This window comes from Aricia agestis, chromosome 18, assembly GCF_905147365.1.
Source record: "Aricia agestis chromosome 18, ilAriAges1.1, whole genome shotgun sequence".
NCBI lineage: Eukaryota > Metazoa > Arthropoda > Insecta > Lepidoptera > Lycaenidae > Aricia > Aricia agestis.
Window position 1 is genome coordinate 8,141,101 of NC_056423.1, and position 21,154 is coordinate 8,162,254.

The window sequence follows — 21,154 nt, forward strand, 5'->3', positions numbered from 1 at the left end:
AGTTCATCTCGATTTTCTAGACTAATTTTACAAGACAGCGGCGCTAGTTTTTTTAACACAAACATCCTTATATATTTCAACAACAAAAACCCTTCACAAAGGTATTTAAGCGCATCCTTCAACCATTGTACGATACCGTATACTAATTATAACATTATAAACTGGCAGACGGCCGGGCGACGGTGAATCACGGAAGCATCGCCCACCTATTATAATATTTGTTTACGCTGACCGTAAACTGGTGCAACACAGTGACAGCGGGCCAGACAGTTTGACTCGTGAAATAACACACACAAAACACACACATACACACACAACACACAATAGATTGCTTATCTACGTTCGTGACGCCCGCATGTCCTTTGCCATGTGACAGGTCTGTTTTTATGTCTATATCGGTAACAATGTAAAGTGACATGTGTCTCGTCTTTGGAATTCCATTTACCAGAAAAAATACGTTTATTCCTCGTATAACTGCTTAGACTCTACTGACATAATAGAGCTTAAAGAGAGGGTAGACGACAAACGTATAATTTGAAGCGTACAAAGTATGAAATGTATTAGACCTTCTAGAAGTAGTAAACAAAGAAAAAGTAAACCTAAATTCAGGCTATAACTGAGGACCAGCCCTATCCCTACTTTCAGAGAATCTCAAGAGGAAAAATCTACAGTATTCATTAAATTCGTATAATAACTCGTTAAAAATAAAAAGTTAACCATGTAGCTACAAGTGCATTGTATCAATGGCAATTATACACAGCGTGTGCATTTGTGCAACGTTTTCGGAGAACTATTATAGTGCGTCACAATTTTACCTCTGAGAGGACCTTAACGCTAAGGATACAACTATCACTGTTGCAGAAACACAGAGGCAGTTTAACTGTGAACGGACTAAGTATATAGGGTTGCCAGGCGTCCGGATATAGTCGGACATAGTCAACCTCACGTGGCCACTGTCCGGTCAAAATTAAATACAGTTCGACTTTTGTAGATCATCTACAATTTGATATGACAATCTTATATTACATACAAGAATTACTTTTCTCGTATTACAAACAAGAAATACGAGAAAAGAGAGAAAAAAGTACACAATAGTTAATCCAGAGTTACCTTTAAACCAGACTGTCGGTAGTGAGTCTAATAGTTTAAATGCAAAGTCCTGAATATTAGTCCGGTCTTTTCACCGGTTCCGGCTAAGCCGGCCGGTTTGTCCGGCTATTAGCTTGACAACCCTGTACGTAGAGCGGGGCACGTTTTAATTATTTTATCCTCGCACACTCGCAATTTGCACAGGAGTTGTTTGTTCTTTTTCCTGTGAATCATAATCTAGTTTTTGTGCAGCAGCGAGGAATTAAATTCGGAATGCATTATTGAAACTTTCCGATCGCATGGAAAAGGAAATGTTATGGTTGTGGTTTGTTATGCAACAGTATCGAAACGGAAAACAATAATACAAGTCCTAATTCGTCGGTACCTTTGTAAAGTGCGAAAAAATGTGCCGAAAACGTCTTATGATTATAGGTTTTAACTTTTACTCTTATGTAATACTAGCGACAGGCCACAGCCACTGAAAAAATTATTAAAATCGATAGCCTATGAATTATGATCCTTCACGTGGTTTACTTCTTATCTGTGCCAAATAACATAAAAATTGCTCCAGTAGTTCGCGAGATAAGCCCTTTCAAATAATTTCCTCCGTTTTTTCCACATTCTCCTATTAGTCTTAGTATGATAAAATATAGCCTATGGCCTTCCTCAATAAATGGGCTATCTAACACTGAAAGAATTTTTCAAATCGGACCAGGAGTTCCTGAGGCTGAGATTAGCGCGATCAAGTTAGCCCTTTCAAATAATTTCCCCCGTTTTTTCCACATTTTCCTCTATTTCTTTGCTCCTATTAGTCTGAACATGATAAAATATAGCCTATAACCTTCCTCGATAAATGGGTTAAACAAAGGTATAACCTATTTTATTTAAAGAACTTGTTATATTTACTTATGTTAAAATTTGTATGTAACACTCAGCTTGAAAGGAATAGATTAGAACTTGTACGATACAGTGTTGAAGTTGGATGAAATAGCAGAATTTATTTAGTTAAAGTACAGAATACATAGTTAAAAGGCAAAGTTTTGTATGACTTTAATCGAAACATCTATACATAAACAATGTACTTGTATATACCGGTCGTCGCTATATTTGGACTCGTATAAAAACGACACCGATAACATCTTGTGTTTATACATTAATTCATACATTGTATTAATCGGAATATGATATAACTGTCCCGCGAATATACAGCATACATGTATGATGTATGAGTTATGTATGAACGTAATATAGTATATTGTATAAGTTAGTATGAAGTATGCGCGCGCGGCGTTGGTACGCTGTAGGCATTCAAGTTGCTCTGTCAAGGGCATCCACCGTCGCTTGCAGCCGCTGTCGAGGTCTTTACTTTCTCACGTATGCCTTGTACACTGTACAGCCTTTAAACTACTACTACTCGCTTAGCCGCACCAATTTCAACTATATTGCCACGTGATAGAGAAAAACCGTAGCACACCGGATCTAACTGTGACCAATTGACCATAGTCCATAATATTATAGTATATTTACAAGAGTCCAATGCTACTCCAACGCAAAACCACTTTAATAATATCATTGTTATTACTTTAATAATAATAATATCTATGGACGCTTCACACCAAGTCAGTCTGGTCCCGTGCTAAGTACCAAAAGGACTTGTGTTACAGGTACCTGACAACGGAAATATATTTAATACTTTTATACTATACATATATTTAAGATTTTTTATTATATCATACACTAATCTACTAAAATTAAGTAGATAACTTTTTTCCTTTTTTGAGTAAAATGCTCCATCTTTGTGACATCCGGCGATTTTAATCTTCGAACACGAGCTCATCTCAAGTATCAAACCATCAAACCAGTATTACGATGACTCACTATAGGCATCTCGCCTCAACAGGTAAAGCGTTTGTAATTTCCTGAATTTCGCGCCTGACTCATGTCGTTTCGCACACGTTGGATTGTCAACCGTACCCTTCAGTTATAGGGTTGTATTTCGCGTGTGCGGATGTTAGTGCTGAAATAATAGGTTTAGTGTGTATTGGGCGATTCCATTATCGCGGGTGCAACATTTGACGCACTTAAAGCGTCCTACTGACAAAATAAAACATTTATTAATAAATTATCTTTTGAAGGGATACATTTTAACTAGTTCAATCATAAATTGTAAATGAAAACTAAAATTAAATCTAAGAAAAGCCACAAAACATGTTTGAACTACTATCGCGGGTGCAACCAAATTGGTCCTCTATTAAGAACTCGGACGAGTTCATTTGAGAATACTGCTAATTGTGGAACTTTTAGTAAATTATTAACCCATATTTCAAAAGTGTATAAGACAAAGAAATGATTTAACTAGATACAATTAATTTAAGTAATTAGTACTAGGAATTATTAACAATTTTCACGATCGCGGGTGCAACATCAGAATATCGCGGGCGCAACGTGTCTAAAGAAATTGAATTTATTCATAAGTCTGCGACTAATTTCTACATTTTTGATACGCAATACATAATATTATTAGTAAATTGTAATAATACTATTTAAAATTTTATTATTTTTTAATTATCAGTCATTTATCGATCTGAGAAAAGAAATCATCTAAATCACTAAAAACAATTAAATAATGTAACTTAAGCAAACCTTTTTTGACGTATTGTTATAAAACCGAACTACAGCACACCTTTAATTCAAAATTTATATTTATAATTTAAAAAATAGGGGAAAATTATATAAGTAAAAATATTTTTATATAAATAGAAACTTATGTTATTTATTTATTTTTATTTAATAAGCAGTTTTTCTCGCTGCGTTAGATGATATCACTTCAAAATGCTCTAAATCATTCAAATTACAATTTTTACTCATAAAAGTTCTTTTGCTAGTAAATATACATCTTTTTATTTATAATTCAATAAAAAAATGTAACAAATGCTATACTTTAAAAATTCGTGTTGAGGGTCGTCTCTAGCGGAATCGCCCTATTGGTGTCGTGCGGAGAATGCGGTAATACGGCTGGTAATGTGTGGGCTACCAGCTTACCGCGATCCGACATTCCGTGCTACAGGCTACTGGCACGACATGCCGACATTGATATATATTATAATATCAGTAATCTGCATTTACATTACGTAAACCTAGCATCATAGCATGCTATGTACATTGTTTGTATGTACTTTAAATAGGAGGCTGGACGTTACTAAGTGTAGACTCTACTGATCCCTGAGAATAATAGTTTGCATTTTTATTATACAGATACGGCACCGAAACCATATCGAATATATATAATATTATATAGCATAAATGTTTGTTTAACGGCCGTTTCCAATATTTGATCTATCTCGGTTTTGCCCTACCAGAGATAGGAATAGCTCACATTAGACATTAGAGACATATATTTTATGTCAATTCAATGTTAGCTGTGATCGGTTGTATGTCAAACCAGAGATAGATTGAATATTGGGAACGGCCGTAAAACAACATAATTGTGGTCTTGATCCGAATACTGTCAGTACGAGTATGTAGAGTCATCTCTAGTTCACATTTTAACAAACGCTAGCTAAAACTAGATTAAAATAGGTCCACCCGTTTGGATACTAGGATGCCACAAACAGACACACACAAACACAGACAAATTGCCAGACACAAACTTAAACTTGAACAAAACAAAAAATACCACTGACCACCAGTGAACTGAATACAGAATACCAGTGACCGATCAAAAAATACCACTATTTTTTGGTCGGTCATTCGGTGGTTACAATACTTGAAACCTTACTGAATGAGACGAACTACAGTAACCATAATTGATGTAACTATCCGTAGACACAAAGAACATTATTGCTTGCACTGAGACCTTAATAAATGCATTAAGACCTAAGACCTAACTCAGTGCATACAATCAGCAGCAAATGTCACCGTGTTTACTGTACATATAGTGTATAGGGAACAGGTTCCATAATTTATGTGTCACAGTGACCCACTGCGTTAGTGACATACTGTGCTAATACATGTCTGATAAGCTTATCTAATATCTGCATCATCAGTAGGTAAACAAGTTCAAAGTTATAACGAAACATCCATATTAATATTATGAATGTCTTAATTATTAGACTACTAATGTATCTGTCTCTTACAACTAAGCCGCTGAACCGATTTTAATATGATGTACGTTTCAAGCGAAAAATGACTCTCTGCGTTACAAAGTTGCAAACAACATCTAGCTTAGATAATAAAAGTTTTACTTATCTTCGGTGATCGGTCCAATGTCTTAGACGTGGGAGAGTCATGCTTCGGCACGAATGGACCGGCTCGACCGGAGAAATACCACGTTCTCACAGAAAACCGGCGCGAAACAGCGCTTGCGCTGTGTTTCGCCGAGTGAGTGAGTTTACCGGAGACCCAATTCCCTCCCCTATTCCCTTCTCATCCCTACCCTCCCCTATTACCCTATTCCCTCTTAAAAGGCCGGCAACGCACCTGCAGCTCTTCTGATGCTGCGAGTGTCCATGGGCGACGGAAGTTGCTTTCCATCCGGTGACCCGTTTTCTCGTTTGCCCCCTTATTTCATAAAGAAATGGGACTTGGACCACATTAACAGAACAAAAGATAATAGAATCAAGAGTTACTTTTTACAGGACAGTTTGATAAAATGACATTTTCTAAAAATGATTCCTAGCTAGATCGATTTATCGCCCCCGAAACCCCATATATACTAAATTTCATGAAAATCGTTGGAGCCGCTTCCGAGATTCCAATTATATATACAAGAATTGCTCATATAAAGATATAAGATTTAGTTTTGTTACAACCGGTATAATATGTACCATTTCATCTCTATCACAACAGTTTCTCTCAATTTCAGTAACTATAATATTCTCATGTTAGTCCAGTTGCAGCGTGTTCACTATATTACCACCTGACGGTAGACATTTTCACTTTACAGTGGAGGTAGCGGGCATGTCGCTAACAACGGCGACCCAGTTGACACTCCAGTAGAACAATACTCAATACCGCGTTGTTTACAAACCATTTCAATTATTACATTCTACACTCTACAGCAGGGGTCACCAAATGGCGGACCGCGGTCCGCATCCGGAACGCCGGCCCATTGTGTGCGGACCAAGCATGTTCGAAGATGATCTTCGTTCATCTTAGGACTTCAACATCTCTAGGATTTAATGTCAATATCTATAGCTTGCACCAATATTTCACTCCAAACTTCAGAGAGATTCATTCTTATCTCATCTCATTGATATATAAATAAATACCATTGTAATTTCCGTAATTAGCTTTGCTTAATTTTTTTTTTTATGTGTGGACCGCGAAGGTCATTTCATGTCTTAAAACGGACCCCGAGCGAAACTAATTGGTATTTGGTGGTGCTCTACAGTATGTAACAGCTGTGACCTTAGTCCTTACGGGACAAATACAATATTCCATACTGATTATAATATAAATGCGAAGATGTGTTTGTCTGCTACCTCTTGCCAATTAAAGCGCTGAACTGATTTTGATGACATTTTCTATGAATTTACTTTGATTCCCGAGAAAGGGTCAAAGTTTGGCTCTTATGGCGGAAAATGTGCCGTTCCAGTATGATAAACATATTTCGGGACAACATCCTTCAATTTTCATTGTTCTCGATCACGTTTTTCATCAAAGACAAAATATATTTTAAGACACAACAAAACCCTAGTTGGAATATCTAGAAGAATTTGCGTTTTTACAAAAACACACACACAGAAACACACACACACACACACACAAGTACAAAAGATCAGCCGATTACCAAATCCTTTGTTGTAACAGGTGTTGCATGTTTGTAGAGTCAAGGCCACGGGGGCCATTCAGAGGGATTTACTCGTTCACTTGTCGCCCTGGCCGGGGCCTAATGGGCCGGACGTTTTACGGGACACAACCCGCACAGTGAGCGGACACAGCTGTCAGCGACGTGAGGGTACGTCGAGCGTGAGCTCTTAATCGCCGCAGAGGATCTTTATCACGTCACTTGGTGGAAATTTTTCACGAAAATCAAAAGAAAAGTGTGTAATGTTGTGGGCTTTTTCAAGAAAATCCAGACGAAGCAATGTATGATAGTGGTCTCGTAAACGGTAAAACAAACAATATTGGATTGATTCTATCATGAAGCCAGGAACGTTAAAAATCTGAATAAGATGCTATCATACTTTTCAGGGCCTGATTATAATCAGGTACCACCACTTTTGGCCTTTGTAATCGGGCCTGTCCCCTGAGTCACTACTCACTTATTATCACACAGACAGTTGTAAGATGATTATACAATCTACATAGAAGCATACCTTGTTACAAAGGCAACGCTTATACTTCAACTGATACCCAACAAGGTGGGAAACCTACAAAATTAACGAGCACCTATCCGCAATCTCCACATCTAGCTCTCAAAGAATCTCGAACAAAACAACGTCCTCAAAACTTTGACGTCGATCAAAACACCGGTGCGGGGTTGGGAGCAAAAAGTGTTGTTTATTTTTTTCTCATTTAAACGAGGTCATCGCCCCGCCAAGGACGCTGAGCACGTGGCATAGGCATGCGACATATACAGGTGCCTATAGCGTCGCCGAGGGCCCGGGATCCCATTGTGGCGATTACGCCGTATTACCGCGTAATGAGGTTGCGTTTCGCCCGGCAGAGGGACTATTTAACATATAATCAGGGCGAGCTTAGCCCGTAATTGATGTAACAGTGGCACAGTTATGCTAAACTCGCCTTTAAGATAGCGCTCGTGTGCAGTGTGCTTAAACGAGGCTTTGCCAGTAACTTTGTGCGCGCATTAGGAAATCCCGAAGGTGTCGTGTGGTCTCCCTTTGATCGGATCAATAAAAGCAAGCAAATCTTTATTACATTACACCCATCGTATAAATAAATTATTAAAAATTAAAGATTATATCACTCAGACAAATTTATAGAGTAGGGTACTGAGTAGATGATAAAAGCACGGAAATAGCGGATCTTCGATTTGAGAACTTTATATTCTTAAATCCTAACTCATAGGCTCATGAATAATGACCATCGGACAACTGCCAATTGCCATAGTTTATTTATTTTGCTCTCGAGCATTTGACTCTATTTTTCTCAATTATTCAATTTCGATATAGGCTAGATTTACATGCGTCGGCGCGAACGAACGTTTTAGTCGCTACACCACAATCACAAGCAAAATATAGCAATTGTAATTTTTACGGTATGTAACATTTTTTTCAATGGTGGCGCGGTCGCGATGTCATTTGTACATACGTTGCTTCTAATCTCGCGATGTAGCCACCAAACCACGCGTTCGGGAGGACGCAAATAAATCCAGCCTATTGCCGCGGCCGCACATGCGTCTATCGTACGAAGCTACGTGCTATGACTTATGAGACGATACCATTGGACGATACACGCGGATCGTCCAATGGTATCGTTTTAAGCACGAAGCACTACGCATGTACGGCCGCGGCATAAGTATAGCCACCAAATACATGCTAGTTTGGGGAAGCCTCCATTAGGTATGAGTACACTATTATCATAATATTTTGCCCCTTATTCATATGCAGCATAACTAAACATATTTTAATGTATAAATTTAGAATCAAAACATTTTTAACGATAAAGCACATGATTGATAACAAAAAACAATAACAACATAATAGCATTGAAGATATGCAAAATATTTGAACAAGATAATGAGGCAACAACACGCAAAAAGATTCTATAAACTGCAAATTACGTAAGGAAAGGTCATCGAACTATAAGATTACATACAATTAATTATAATAGTACAAACGAAAAAAGAGTTGCATTGTAAGTAAATAGCAATGAAATTAAAATAATTTCATTCAAATTTTGCGTTTTATTGTATGTAATAAGTAAATGTAAATAGCATAATATTATAGTGTGGTTAAATTTTACTAACTGCTTACTGAATAAAATGATGAATAAAAATATTATGTATATGAATGTTTGAAACACATGGACCATGGTCAAGAAAATTAAATTCGTATTTTGAATCCAGTCTCGACTTTCAAAAATTTTTGTGTCCAAAAAAAACCTATCGAAAAAGGCTCATATTTTACTTCACCCTAAAAGCCTTTAAAGTAAAAAAAATTCGAGCCCAAAAACCCAGCATCTAAATAATACAAAACTCGAGGAATTTTATTTTGGTGTTGTCGAGTTTCTTACATGTCCCGAGGTGGGTCGCGGGCCGCGGCCAGCGGGTCGAGTCCAAAACCCGAGTTATCGGAACCCGGCCGCGGCATTCCGAGACCGGCCCGATACGCACAGGCCCCTGAAACCCGTATACAATGATGCCTCAAACTCAAAATACCACTCTAACATTACCCCAATAGAGTCCAAATTCGAAAAACACCAGCGCAGCGAAGGTGTATTGCAAAATTGACTCTATGTCGACAGAGTAAAAGCCGTTTTGGAAAGTCCGCGGGCATGCGGGCGGCGAACAATACGCAATTCACCTTCGGACGCTTCGGGTTGCGGTATTGCGGCTTCATTGTGTTAATATAACGATAGAACTTGAATTGGAAATGAACACAATACGATTAATAAGCGACTTTTTATCATACTCGACATTCGCTAACAAAGTTTGAATTCAAAGCCACCAAGAAACTTAAAAAACCTCCAAGACTGAAGCAAATTCGATGGAAAATCAAGACTCAGAGTCCAAACGATTGACGTCATACAGCAAGCAAACCTTATACCAAGGTTGCATGTACTCAGCGACAAACTCTATCCACGCGATCCATTGCTGGTCGAATACCGTATTCTCTAGAACTCGGCGCTTCGGTGGAGCAATGTATAGCGCAGTGTACGATGTGGCGTTGGTTGGAGCAGCGTGGTATTGCGGTCACATAACCGGTCTCCTCGCCAGTCGCTGGCATGGTGCGCGAGAAAGCCTCGTTCGGCGAACGTTAACGAACAAGAATACTTTTACCGTCCGTGGTATAACCACGAAACGCTTTTAGGGCATTCTCCATTCGCGGTGGTATGTTAATGCAAACGGCATAAAGAAGGTAAAAATATTCCCCTAATGGAACGATGTTATTTATGATAAACGGACTCTACTGACACGAAGGTAGAGTTTCCAAAAATAAATTAACAAATGGAGTTGAATTCGACAACTGACTTAGTACAAAAGACTGTTAAGACTATCACGATGGCAAAAAATTTAGACGTACAAAAATTTAAAATGGATTTGGTTGAGAAACTTAGTAATGAGGCCAAACAGAACTCTACAGTCACCACTTGCTGGTTGAACGGACAAACCACCTTGCAATGCTTTGGAAAATGAATCATACGTCATCTCATCACAAATCACAATGCAATGAAGAAAGTTTACACTCACAACCCAGCGAGAACATGAATGAACATCAGCACATAACGATATGTTAAATGTTACCTAACAACATCGCGTTTTATTTGCGTTAGCTCTCGGATTTCATGAATGGAAGTATCCCAAGTACAAGATCAAATATCTAGGTTTATACATAATTGTAGAGCGGACCTTGGAGCAAAATATAATGGCGAGACTCGGTCACTGAACTCGTGAATGTCAGCCACTCGAGGCGGTGATTTCGTATTAATTAAGCGTATTTCGTGAAAAAAGTACTTTGTAGGTTTGTACTTATGTACTGCGTTGGAAAAGAAATTGGTTTACAATTTTTTTCGATAAACTTATTCGATACAACACTCAACAGTCGTGGAAAAAAAAAACAAATCCTTATTCCAATTTCCAAGTACAGTCAAAAGACTCGACTGGTATCCCTTTTAAAAGAAGGAGGATAACACGACGTAAGGATACTAAAATTAGCATACGATTATTAAATAACAATTAACAATCAAACGACGTTAGACGAACATAATGGCAGACGCTCAATTATCTCGACGTTGTTATGCACCGCTTTGAACTCTACGTATGAGGTCACAAGTAATAACTCACAGATCACGGGCCACGGCGCTACGGGTGTTTACTAAAACATTCGTATTTTCTTTGTAAATTTCAGGAAAATTATCATTCTGAAATCTTACTGTATTCGGCACACACTAAACCCACAACGCTACAGCCTACAGGATGTTTACAACTTTGCTATTTCCTCTACAATTCCTGAAAATTCCCAAATCAGTCTTTTTATTTATTTGGCACACACTAAGCCCACGTTGTTTTGGTCCAAGAAAAGTTTTGAGTCACCTTGACAATTGGGGTATACAAATTAACCGCGACTTTTGTGGAGGACGGTCCGGTCATGGCGGCCCGGGCGGAAGGTCCCGTTTTGCGTGTTCACCGGGTGTGGGGGCAAGTTTTTCACGAGGCCCTATGTACCGCGACCACCCCTCGCTCGTACATAAGGTGGGCGGCGGGTGGATCGCGCCCGCAAAAGGGGCAAAATACGGTGTACTCTGGGCGCCCGCTCTATGTAGGTCAATGTCGGGAAAGCCCGCGTCTGCTAGTGACGAAGTATGCACAATGAATCTGATCAACACGTCCTTGGCGAAACTAGGATTTCGTCCGGCGGCTCGGCGACTTTGCGCCTTATTCGCTCGCGGTTTGGGGCGAGATTCGCGTGCCGCGGCGGCTCTACAACGTGCAGTTTCTAGGGATTCCTGCTCCGGTCGGAGTTAATGCGAGGCGTTTGCTGCATATACTTAGAACTTACACAACAAACATTCTATACATATCTTAGTGCATTAGTTGTGGGTGTTTATTTGTCAACAACGGAATGCAATCTAGTATGAGATGAATCAAACGTCCCAAAACTCTACATAAATATTAGTAGCGATTATTGTCTGTATTTCGCATTAGCGAATTTTGCTGTCAACACCTATAACTAAACTGGCAAACCCCTTTTTGTGCAATGAGACCGCGAGAAGCCTAAAGCGCTCCGGATCTAGGAAGTCATTTAATTAAAATAAATTGGGGCAGTAGGATAGAAATTCTATACCTGCGTAGAGCTGACTTATCTGACAGTAAGGAATCATGCAACGATTTTAACCGGGGAATAATAGCAATTCCTTCGTATCCAAGACAACCTAACCTAACTACAAAAAGTCTCTACAAACACATACCAAGCGTTCGATGGATCTCGCAACGAATTTACTAGAAGAAGAGTTGTCTTTGTTATGATTCCAGCAGGCTTAGCATAACAACATTAGAAACGGGAAAGAATCGACATACTAACACCCTTTAGTGATAAAATGTCGGATTACCTTTGTCAATCTGTCACTTTGTCTATTCTTCCGGAAAAAGGAATCCGCTTTTATGTTTCCATGCTAAGCCTACAGGAGTATCCGAGGGGGTCCCGTAACGAAAGTACCAGTAGGATTATGAAGATGAGGAATGGAGGAGTACTCACCAACAGCCGGTGACATGGATCGCGATCCACTGGAGCCGGTGGGGCTCGGCGTGGGCCTCAGGTGCGGCGTGGTGGCGCGCCCGGCGCCGCCGCTGCCGCCCGAGTCATTGCTGTTCTGACCGGTCAGATCCTGAAAACATACAGACAGTCAGACACACACCTTAGTACTTGCAATAAAAACTTTATTTATATACTAGAATCTAGATGATGACTTAACCGATATAAGTCTGAGCGTTAAAAAACTGTTTAATGTTTATAGAATAAAAGTAACGGGACGCTACCACGATAAGACGAGAAAAAAGAAAATAATAAAATTCTCGCTTTGTGAAATATTGGGGTTATTTATTTAACGCACAGCTTTCATTCCCTATCTACTGGCGATAACAAAATAAGAGGTGATAAAATAGAAGTGCCTATAGTGAAAAAGAATTCTATTAATGTCGGCACTCGCCAGTAGGTATAACAGATGTTTTAGAGATTGGTATAAAAAAGGTTCGAATAAAATATTGAAGGATCGATAACTAAAGCAATAAGAAAAATCGGCCAAGTGCGAGTCGGACTCGCGCACGGAGGGTTCGGAGGGAGCAAAAATTGGTCAAAAATTGTTTTTTGTATATATCCCTTAAATTTGAATTTTATTTAAATAGTATTATTTATTATTAAAGTACACATACATTTAAGGCCTTTGTGAAAATTTCAAGTGCCTACCTGTTGCCATTATTGATATCGAGTAAAAAAGGCCAAAACATCACGTTTGTTGTATGAGGATATGTTGTGATATCCCCTTAAATATTAATATTATTTTATTTTTAGTATTAGTTGTAATATCGGCAACAGATACACACAATCTGTAAAAAATCAGAAGTCTAGCTATAGCGGTTCTTGAGATACAGCCATGAGTGGCGACATGACAGACAGACGGACAGACAACGAAGTCTTGGTAATAGGGACCCTATTTTTTACCCTTTGGGTACGGAACCCTAATAAAAAGTCTCAAGTATGAAATTAAATATCATTATTTTTTAATCACATTCTTTTAGTAAATCATCTACGTATACAAATATTCAAGACTATTTCATAATTAATTGATCAATTATATTGAAATATTATTTACAAAATAATGCGCCTATAGAATAGATCTTCATAAAATAGTCTGGAATACTCGTAAGGCGTCAGTATCGTCTGATTATGTTAAACAGATAGAAAATAGCTCTACCAGTCGGCGAAAGGTATGATTAGCGTCTGCACCATTATTTGCATAACAATCCGAGTAAACTGCTGCACAAACATGAGGCTAAGTTGGAACACCTTGACACAGCGACCTCCGCGCTGCAGCGGTACTGTAGAATGCTGTAGAGTCGACAATGGCGGGGCCGTGTCAATAGAGCACGGTCGCTTGCGGTAATCTACTGCGAAACAAACACAGCAACCGATGCAAAAAGTAAAAACACGACCGTTTAAGCGGCAAAAAAGACGACGAGAAGTCTCCGCTATGATCTCGGGAGAATTTGCATAAAAATGCAATACGAAAACACAAATAGAGTCCGTCATTACGAGCAACTTACCACTCGAAACCTCGCAGCCGTAAATCAGCCGCGAACCTTTCAATTACGTCACCGGAACCGGAATATAAAGTTCAAATTTGTCTCAGAACGAAAGGAGCTCCGAACATTTTTCAGTGTTTAAAGCGGTCGTAAAATATGATGGCAGCTGAGAACGGCTCGGTGGAGCGGCGCGCTCTCGGAGCGAAGGAACCCGGCGCGGCAACCCGCGACCCCCCGCTGTCGGCGCGGGGCGGGGCGCGGCGGGGGGAACGATAACCGCGCCGACGTTTTTGCTGCGCTCCGGCTCGCTCGCTCCGAACGGCCGCGCGTTCTTCATTTCGAACGGAGTCCATTATCTCTCGCCCCGTCCCGCTCGCACCCGCGGGCCGAGCCGAGCACGTCGCGCCTCGCCGCACAGCCCGCCGTTTTATTGCCAGCCGACGATTTTAACGTGCGCTCGCAACGTCCGGAGCACAAAAGTTTTTATGGAAATTTCATTCCGAATGCGCCTCGCCCGCTCGCTCGCTCGGGAACGTAAATATAAAAGCACGATAACGAACGGACGAGTCAATTAATTATTATTGTTGGAAGCTGTCGGAACGTGCTGGGCGGCTCTATCTAGATGCGGCGCTGAATGTGTACTGCACAGTGCACTCCCGGCTCCGAGGCAGGCGTATTTCGCATTGTGATACAGAATTCATTGGATGCGAGCTTACGTATTTACAACACAAAAGTGTTTGAATTTGTCATAATGAACAGTCGTATCTATCAATATAACAGTTCCCTGGCGATCGCAAGAATTTATTATCTCCAATTTGTTATGAATTTGTGCAATTTTCTATATTATTTCGATTATGTTTTTCGGAATTCTTGTATTCTCTACTTCTCTACCAATTACAAGTTTATTCATTATAGTTGGTAATGTCTTTTGATTTTTGTTTCCTTCATATGTGTTGTTTTAAACTTTTATTTTTTAATGATTCAGATGTCTCCTTATTAGTTCATTTTCAATATTTTAGTCAACATATTAATGTCAGTGTTTAAAATATCATATTACCATATTATCTTTATTGTTTCCGTTTCTTATTTTTTTATTGGATGCTCTAAAATCTTTTACATTATTAATACGAGAAGGAAATTCAATTTTAAATTTTAGATACAATCGCGCGCGTCGCATGAGATCACAAGTGTGATAAACTTTAAAATCGCCAATTTCGTAGAACGATTCGGCGATTTTAAAATAAAATTTTATGGCATTCCTCAGTGTAAAATGTAAATTTGATTATGCTCGCCGTACTCGCCTATAAAGTATAAGCCGAACTAACATTTTATGGCGGGAATAAACTTAAGTGGAGGCATTTATACTCGCTGTAGTACACTCGAAAAGGTGGCCATCGTAATTTAAAATATACTGTATGTTAATACTTTCCTGTTTACACCTGCTTTACATTGTTACAGGTCAATGTTATGAGTGCCCTCAGCCCTGACGCACGTCAATTTCCCATTTATTCTATAGATCATAATAAATTATGCAGTGCTTACTTATTATCAGGATCGAAATAAGGATACGATTGTGTTTCAGTTTTGTTTTTTCAATACTCTACTTTGTATCTTTCGTTCTCCGTCTTTTTTTCTTATAATATTTTTCTTAGTGAGTTCATCACGCATTGCATCAATTTTAAATGAGCCGCCAACAATTTCACTACTTTTCTCCACTATATCAGAAACATATCCATTTTTCCCCACTTTCCATCCTACTCTACCATCCTACTAATCTACTGTAATAACATCTGTGCTATCGTGTATATTTATCGCTATGCGGGCGATGGATCGTTTAATAGGGCTAGGTCAGTGGCACGGCTGTAAGGTGGGCCACAAATAGAGCCCGATAATCCATACGCCAGCCTCACGCGTTCGCAATTTGCGTCTGACACCAGTGCGTTCAGTGTTATATTACCTCTGACAGGTCACAGGACCCTTATACTGACGAACTAAGGATCAATCTAATGGAAGCTTCGAGGTAAAACATCCCCGACTATAAAGCACGCTCCATTTCACAGATACTACCAGCTATAAATTAAATACACGCACAGCTAGTGGCAACATGTTATTTCTGAATACGCCGACATTTCGCCTTGTAAATAATATTATGTTTTCATATCATTTTGCGTTCGTGACTCATCTATGTATTTTAATAATATGGATGCATAAGGCTTTTCTCGCAATCTAAGTACGATTGAATCTCTACATAAGACATATTTTAAGAGACATGAAATCACCAGGCCTTCTAATAAAGACTCAAGACTTGAAATCTTAACGTATTTGCGTCCTAATTCCCAAATAACGTAGACCAAATACTGATTTTGTAGGTACATATTTACAAAACATAAAAGAAACAGAATTCATAATACTTTTACTAACTTCGGTTATAGAAACCATATTATAAACATTTCATCAACTGTCAAAAGAAAAGTATTTCAAAGTTCTCTTACAAGTAATGTTTACCGATTTTACCGTTGTTAAGACTTTGGAAGGTTTTTGTAGGAATTCCTTTAGCAAATAAACAATAAAGACATCCATTGAAACTGTTTGAATTTGAATAATCTAAAAAATTAAAGTAAGTATACCGAATAGAACCAGTGTTGCAAATAATGCCTTTTATTCGCGTACTAGACTTTTCAAATAAGAAATTGGGTACATATTTTTACAAGGAGTAAGATTTAACCTTAAAAATACTTATATTGAATACGTATTGTATCTTAGCTGTTGTTTACAAAGAGTAAGATTTAATCTTAAAAATACTCATATTGAATACGTATTGTATCTTAGCTGTTGTTTATAATATTTTAAGTAGTGGTAATGAGAAAGATTTAATTATTATGGGAAATCCCAGATACTAGAATGATGTAGAGTTTGGTAAACCTTGGTAGATAATAATTATCGAGAGCAACTCCCTGCATATTACGTGGGCAGAGATCAACTAAACTACTCCTCTCTCAAAAATTTTAATAAATTTAAGCACATGATTAATGTGCACGTGCGGTGTGACTTGAACAAAATCGGAAAAAAAAATTCGACAACTTCCACACGTCGTATTTTGTCAACAATTCGCACCGGAGGGTACAACGTCGACTAACGAGCATCCTGAAATACGCGTAATTGTATAAAATGAAATGTCGTAACACCGATGCGATAACGGCCAGGGAAATCCGTATCGAAACATAATTCATTCATGTCGTGACTCATTCAACCCGCATACATAGAAAGCTATGACAATACGTCAGCCGAGGACACGTAGAGATTAATCGGCGTAAAAGCGTTCCAAGATCATCGGCGGGGTCGCCGACCGGCGTGTGAAAATGTACGCTCGTAAATAAATAATTCACAAGGCTAGTGTTGTGCACGTGTGCGAGCACGTGGCGTAGGTACATACGTAAACGTTTACGTTACATAACCGGCTCGTCACCGCGCCGTATCGAGAGCGAAATGCTGCTGCCTGCTCCTCCCGGGCCCTAAGCGCGACCGCCGCGCCGATTGCTAAATTCGAGTTCATCCACGATGCTCTTCATTGCTTATTTCCCCGAATCGATTTCATCGCTAAACCCATTCAATACGGAATAATTAATTCATCTAACCGGCAGTTGCGGCACAAACTTATATCGATTCTTTTAGCCTATGAATTTTCTACGGCGTCACGAAACACGAAAAATGTGACGTATGTTACTAATACACTAAACAATAACAGCGACAAAAAATGTCATCAAGATATCCAAAATACAACCTCATCTCAGCAACCCACTCATCGCAATTACAAACAAACTAGTAACTACACTGATGGTATCATAGTCTAAGCCCTAATTTCCAAGTAATTGCAAAGTAATGTTTCATGGTCGGAATGTGATTTCAGACGGAGATAAGATAGCGCCTCTATCTAGAGCCGGCAGCACTTAGGTGAGCCGGTTGCAGAGCGAAAATGCTTATCAGCTGTGTTCCCCGAACCAATATTTTACTTACTGAAAGGAAAATAATATGAAGATTTTTGGTAGCACAATCACAAGTCGCAACTGTTCACTTATAAGAGCAGACTCAGCTCACGTTTTGATTGGCATCACTCATTATTTCAATACTTAAGAAAAATATAAATCTATAATATCAACATAAAATTACGTGACACAAAAGAGTTAAAAGAACCTTTGAATCATGAAAAAAAAGTATCACATCCCATAATGGAACACCAAGTTGTAAAACTTATACAAAATGTGTGTAAGCTTATAAAAGCAGTCGTTGAACCTAAAGAACAAACATGAAAGGAAAAACAAAATAAAAAAGATAGAGAAAATGTGATACGAAACACCCATACTAAACAAGTAACGAGGCACCCCCGACAATCCACATGCAAGTAAAGTGAAATGTGAAGACAAGTGTCGGGTTTATTGAATTCTTTATAGGCAACCTGTTACGCGGGTCGGTGCGGGCTGTGTGGCAAACAGCTGATCGGGCTGGAACGAATTATTATTATTGTCGAATGCCCGGCCTCCATTTACTTGCGGGGGCAGCGCGGCCCCGGCGAACTTTCCCTCCTTCCGCATCGAGACAATAAAGAATTAATGAATGACCTTTAGAAAAATCCTCCCCGACGATTTTACTTTATGTCGGCATACTTTTCCCGACAATCGGATCTTTGTCGACATCTTTGGGATCAGTCGAACGAATTTCGCCGCGTCGAGAGAATGAATCCCCGACAATTTATTTGGGGCAGAGACAAAGCAATCAAGAGACAATCGCGTACAGAATCCGAACAAATGTGATTATGTCGAGAAAAGATAACAACTCTCTAAATCATTTATTAAAGTCGGTACACCAATTATTCTATTCTACTACGGCAAAATCAATCCCAACTTTATTTATTGGTAAGATTCAATTCGTCTTTGATTTAATGCTGCAGTTTGCAGATGATTGTTATTTTTGTTATAGTTAGCGTTTTGTCTATTTTTTTTTTATTAAATAAGGGGGCAAACGAGCAAACGGGTCACCTGATGGTAAGCAACTACCGTCGCCCATGGACACTCGCAACATCAGAAGAGCTGCAGGTGCGTTGCCGGCCTTTTAAGAGGGAATACGCTCTTTTCTTGAAGGTTTGCAGGTCGTATCGGTCCGGAAATACTGCTGGTGACAGTTCATTCCAGAGTTTTACAGTGCGCGTATATCGTTTCCTTCTCTGACCTATTCTTTTTAGGCAAGCCTTCCAACATCTATGGTACCTAATAGCGTTATTTCCAAGCGAGCTCATCTCATCCCGTGAAGTCACCACTCACCTCTAATGTGAAGTTTACACAAAAAGGCAAAACAAACACTGGAGGCCCCGCGTGCTGTCATTTGCGTTGGAAAAACATCAATGATGAGTATCATCAGGGGAATGAGGCCAGTGGAATTACAAGAGCAATCACGGACGGTCGACCGCTGCCATCGCCGCAAATGAGACGTTGCATGACGGATGTACATTTTGAAATTATTTTTTTGCCGTTTTGTTTATGTCACTTTTTGTATGGTACACTTCCTGGATAAATTATTTGAAGAATAAGTTTCTAATTATGAGACAAGTCATAAACCCTGAATAATCTACCATTGTTACGGTCACTCTGAAACAAAAGATCTCTCTGAAGCAAAATAACTCTTTAAAAAACAAATTTTCATCCGTCTGTCCTAAAATCTCACAAACCCGAAATTTGTAGTTTCAAATCTCACTCCAATCTCAGTTCATTGTAATAAGGTATAATGTTCACTAATTACGGAGTACACTCTGACGTAGCAGCAACGAGTTGCGTGATAAGTGATGTAACTGACGGCTGTCGAGGTCACCGTAGATCGCATCTATTACTAAATTGTTTTGTATTATAAATAGCTGCTAGTAATGACCTTTGTCACTGAAATAGCTGACATAGGTGTTTGTTTATAATGGTTTTAAAATATCATTTTATTTCCATAAAATGCCACCTGACGTTTATATTCTGAGCAATTTCGAAAATGTTATTGGTTACATATAATATGTAACTAGTAACATTTTCAAAATTTGTGTAAAATATACGTTTGGTCCTCGTCGAGCCGGATAGAGATAAAAACAGTATTTATAGATTGAAGCCCTAGTAAATTCCGAGAGCGAAGCAACGAACTATGTCAGGTCAAATAAAACGTTAGCTATTGAACTTTAACGTTCGAAACTATGTCAGCCAAAACTCCGCAGACTGCAATGCCAATGCAAAAAACCAGCACAAAAATGTTCCTTTAAATGCAAAAAATGCAGTCATCAAATGGAAAAGGCGGATGAATGAAAACGATATCAGAGCGCCGAGCGAAATCAGAACAGCAAAAAAACAGCGGGGGAACAATGTGCCCAATTAAACAAACGCGTCATCAAAAGGTGTTTCCCGAGGAACGCACACACACACGGACAGTCAGCTGACTGCTCCGATTTAACCCACACTACAGTTAGAACATAAATAATGACGGCCTACCTAAATAGCTATACACATCGTGTAATTTGTAATAAACGGCTCGCCGACGGAAGAGTCGAAACGCCTCTCACCCTGCATCGTACATTTTACTCCGCACGAATAAAAGCGAGATCGATCCGATAGCTGGCGGTTACGACGTTTCAGTATCGGCCGGTGTGACGTGAGATTGCATTTAATAATCAGCCTCATAATACAATAAACACGAGCTGTGTCGACTGTGTTATCGTGAAAGCATTCTGCAATCATGAATAGCCCAATAGGGCGCTACTATTTATCTCTCGGAATTATATTGATTGTTTTTGGTCGCAAGATACAGTATTACAGTATGGTCAAGAGCTATTTTCTAGCTCAGCTCAGGACTCATATTTCTGCATATTATGAAGCCACTATTTGCTTAAGAAATGTTGTTTTCTATAAGTAGGGTTTAGCTTAAGTAATTATTAGGGCAAGAAAACCATGATAATAATGGTATGCCTACTATTTTAGTAGATTATTTCTTCAAATTATCAATAAATTCGTAATTATTTGTTTGTGTTGATGTTGATGATATATTATTGTTGCAGTAAACAATAAACATGTAACATTCATATTATATGAATCTATACTAATATTATAAATGCGAAAGTAT

The 21,154-nt window shown here is 38.9% G+C and overlaps 1 protein-coding gene across 7 annotated transcripts in view; it reads right to left on the minus strand.

Moving 5' to 3' along the window:
* LOC121736137 (trithorax group protein osa) overlaps positions 1–21,154 on the minus strand; it is a 132,128-nt gene that overhangs the window by 23,309 nt on the left and 87,665 nt on the right. For all 7 annotated transcript variants that reach the window (XM_042127210.1, XM_042127209.1, XM_042127208.1 and 4 more), the window contains one exon: positions 12,471–12,600. In XM_042127210.1, coding sequence (XP_041983144.1) covers positions 12,471–12,600 — 130 coding nt within the window. The remainder of the gene's footprint in view (positions 1–12,470; positions 12,601–21,154) is intronic.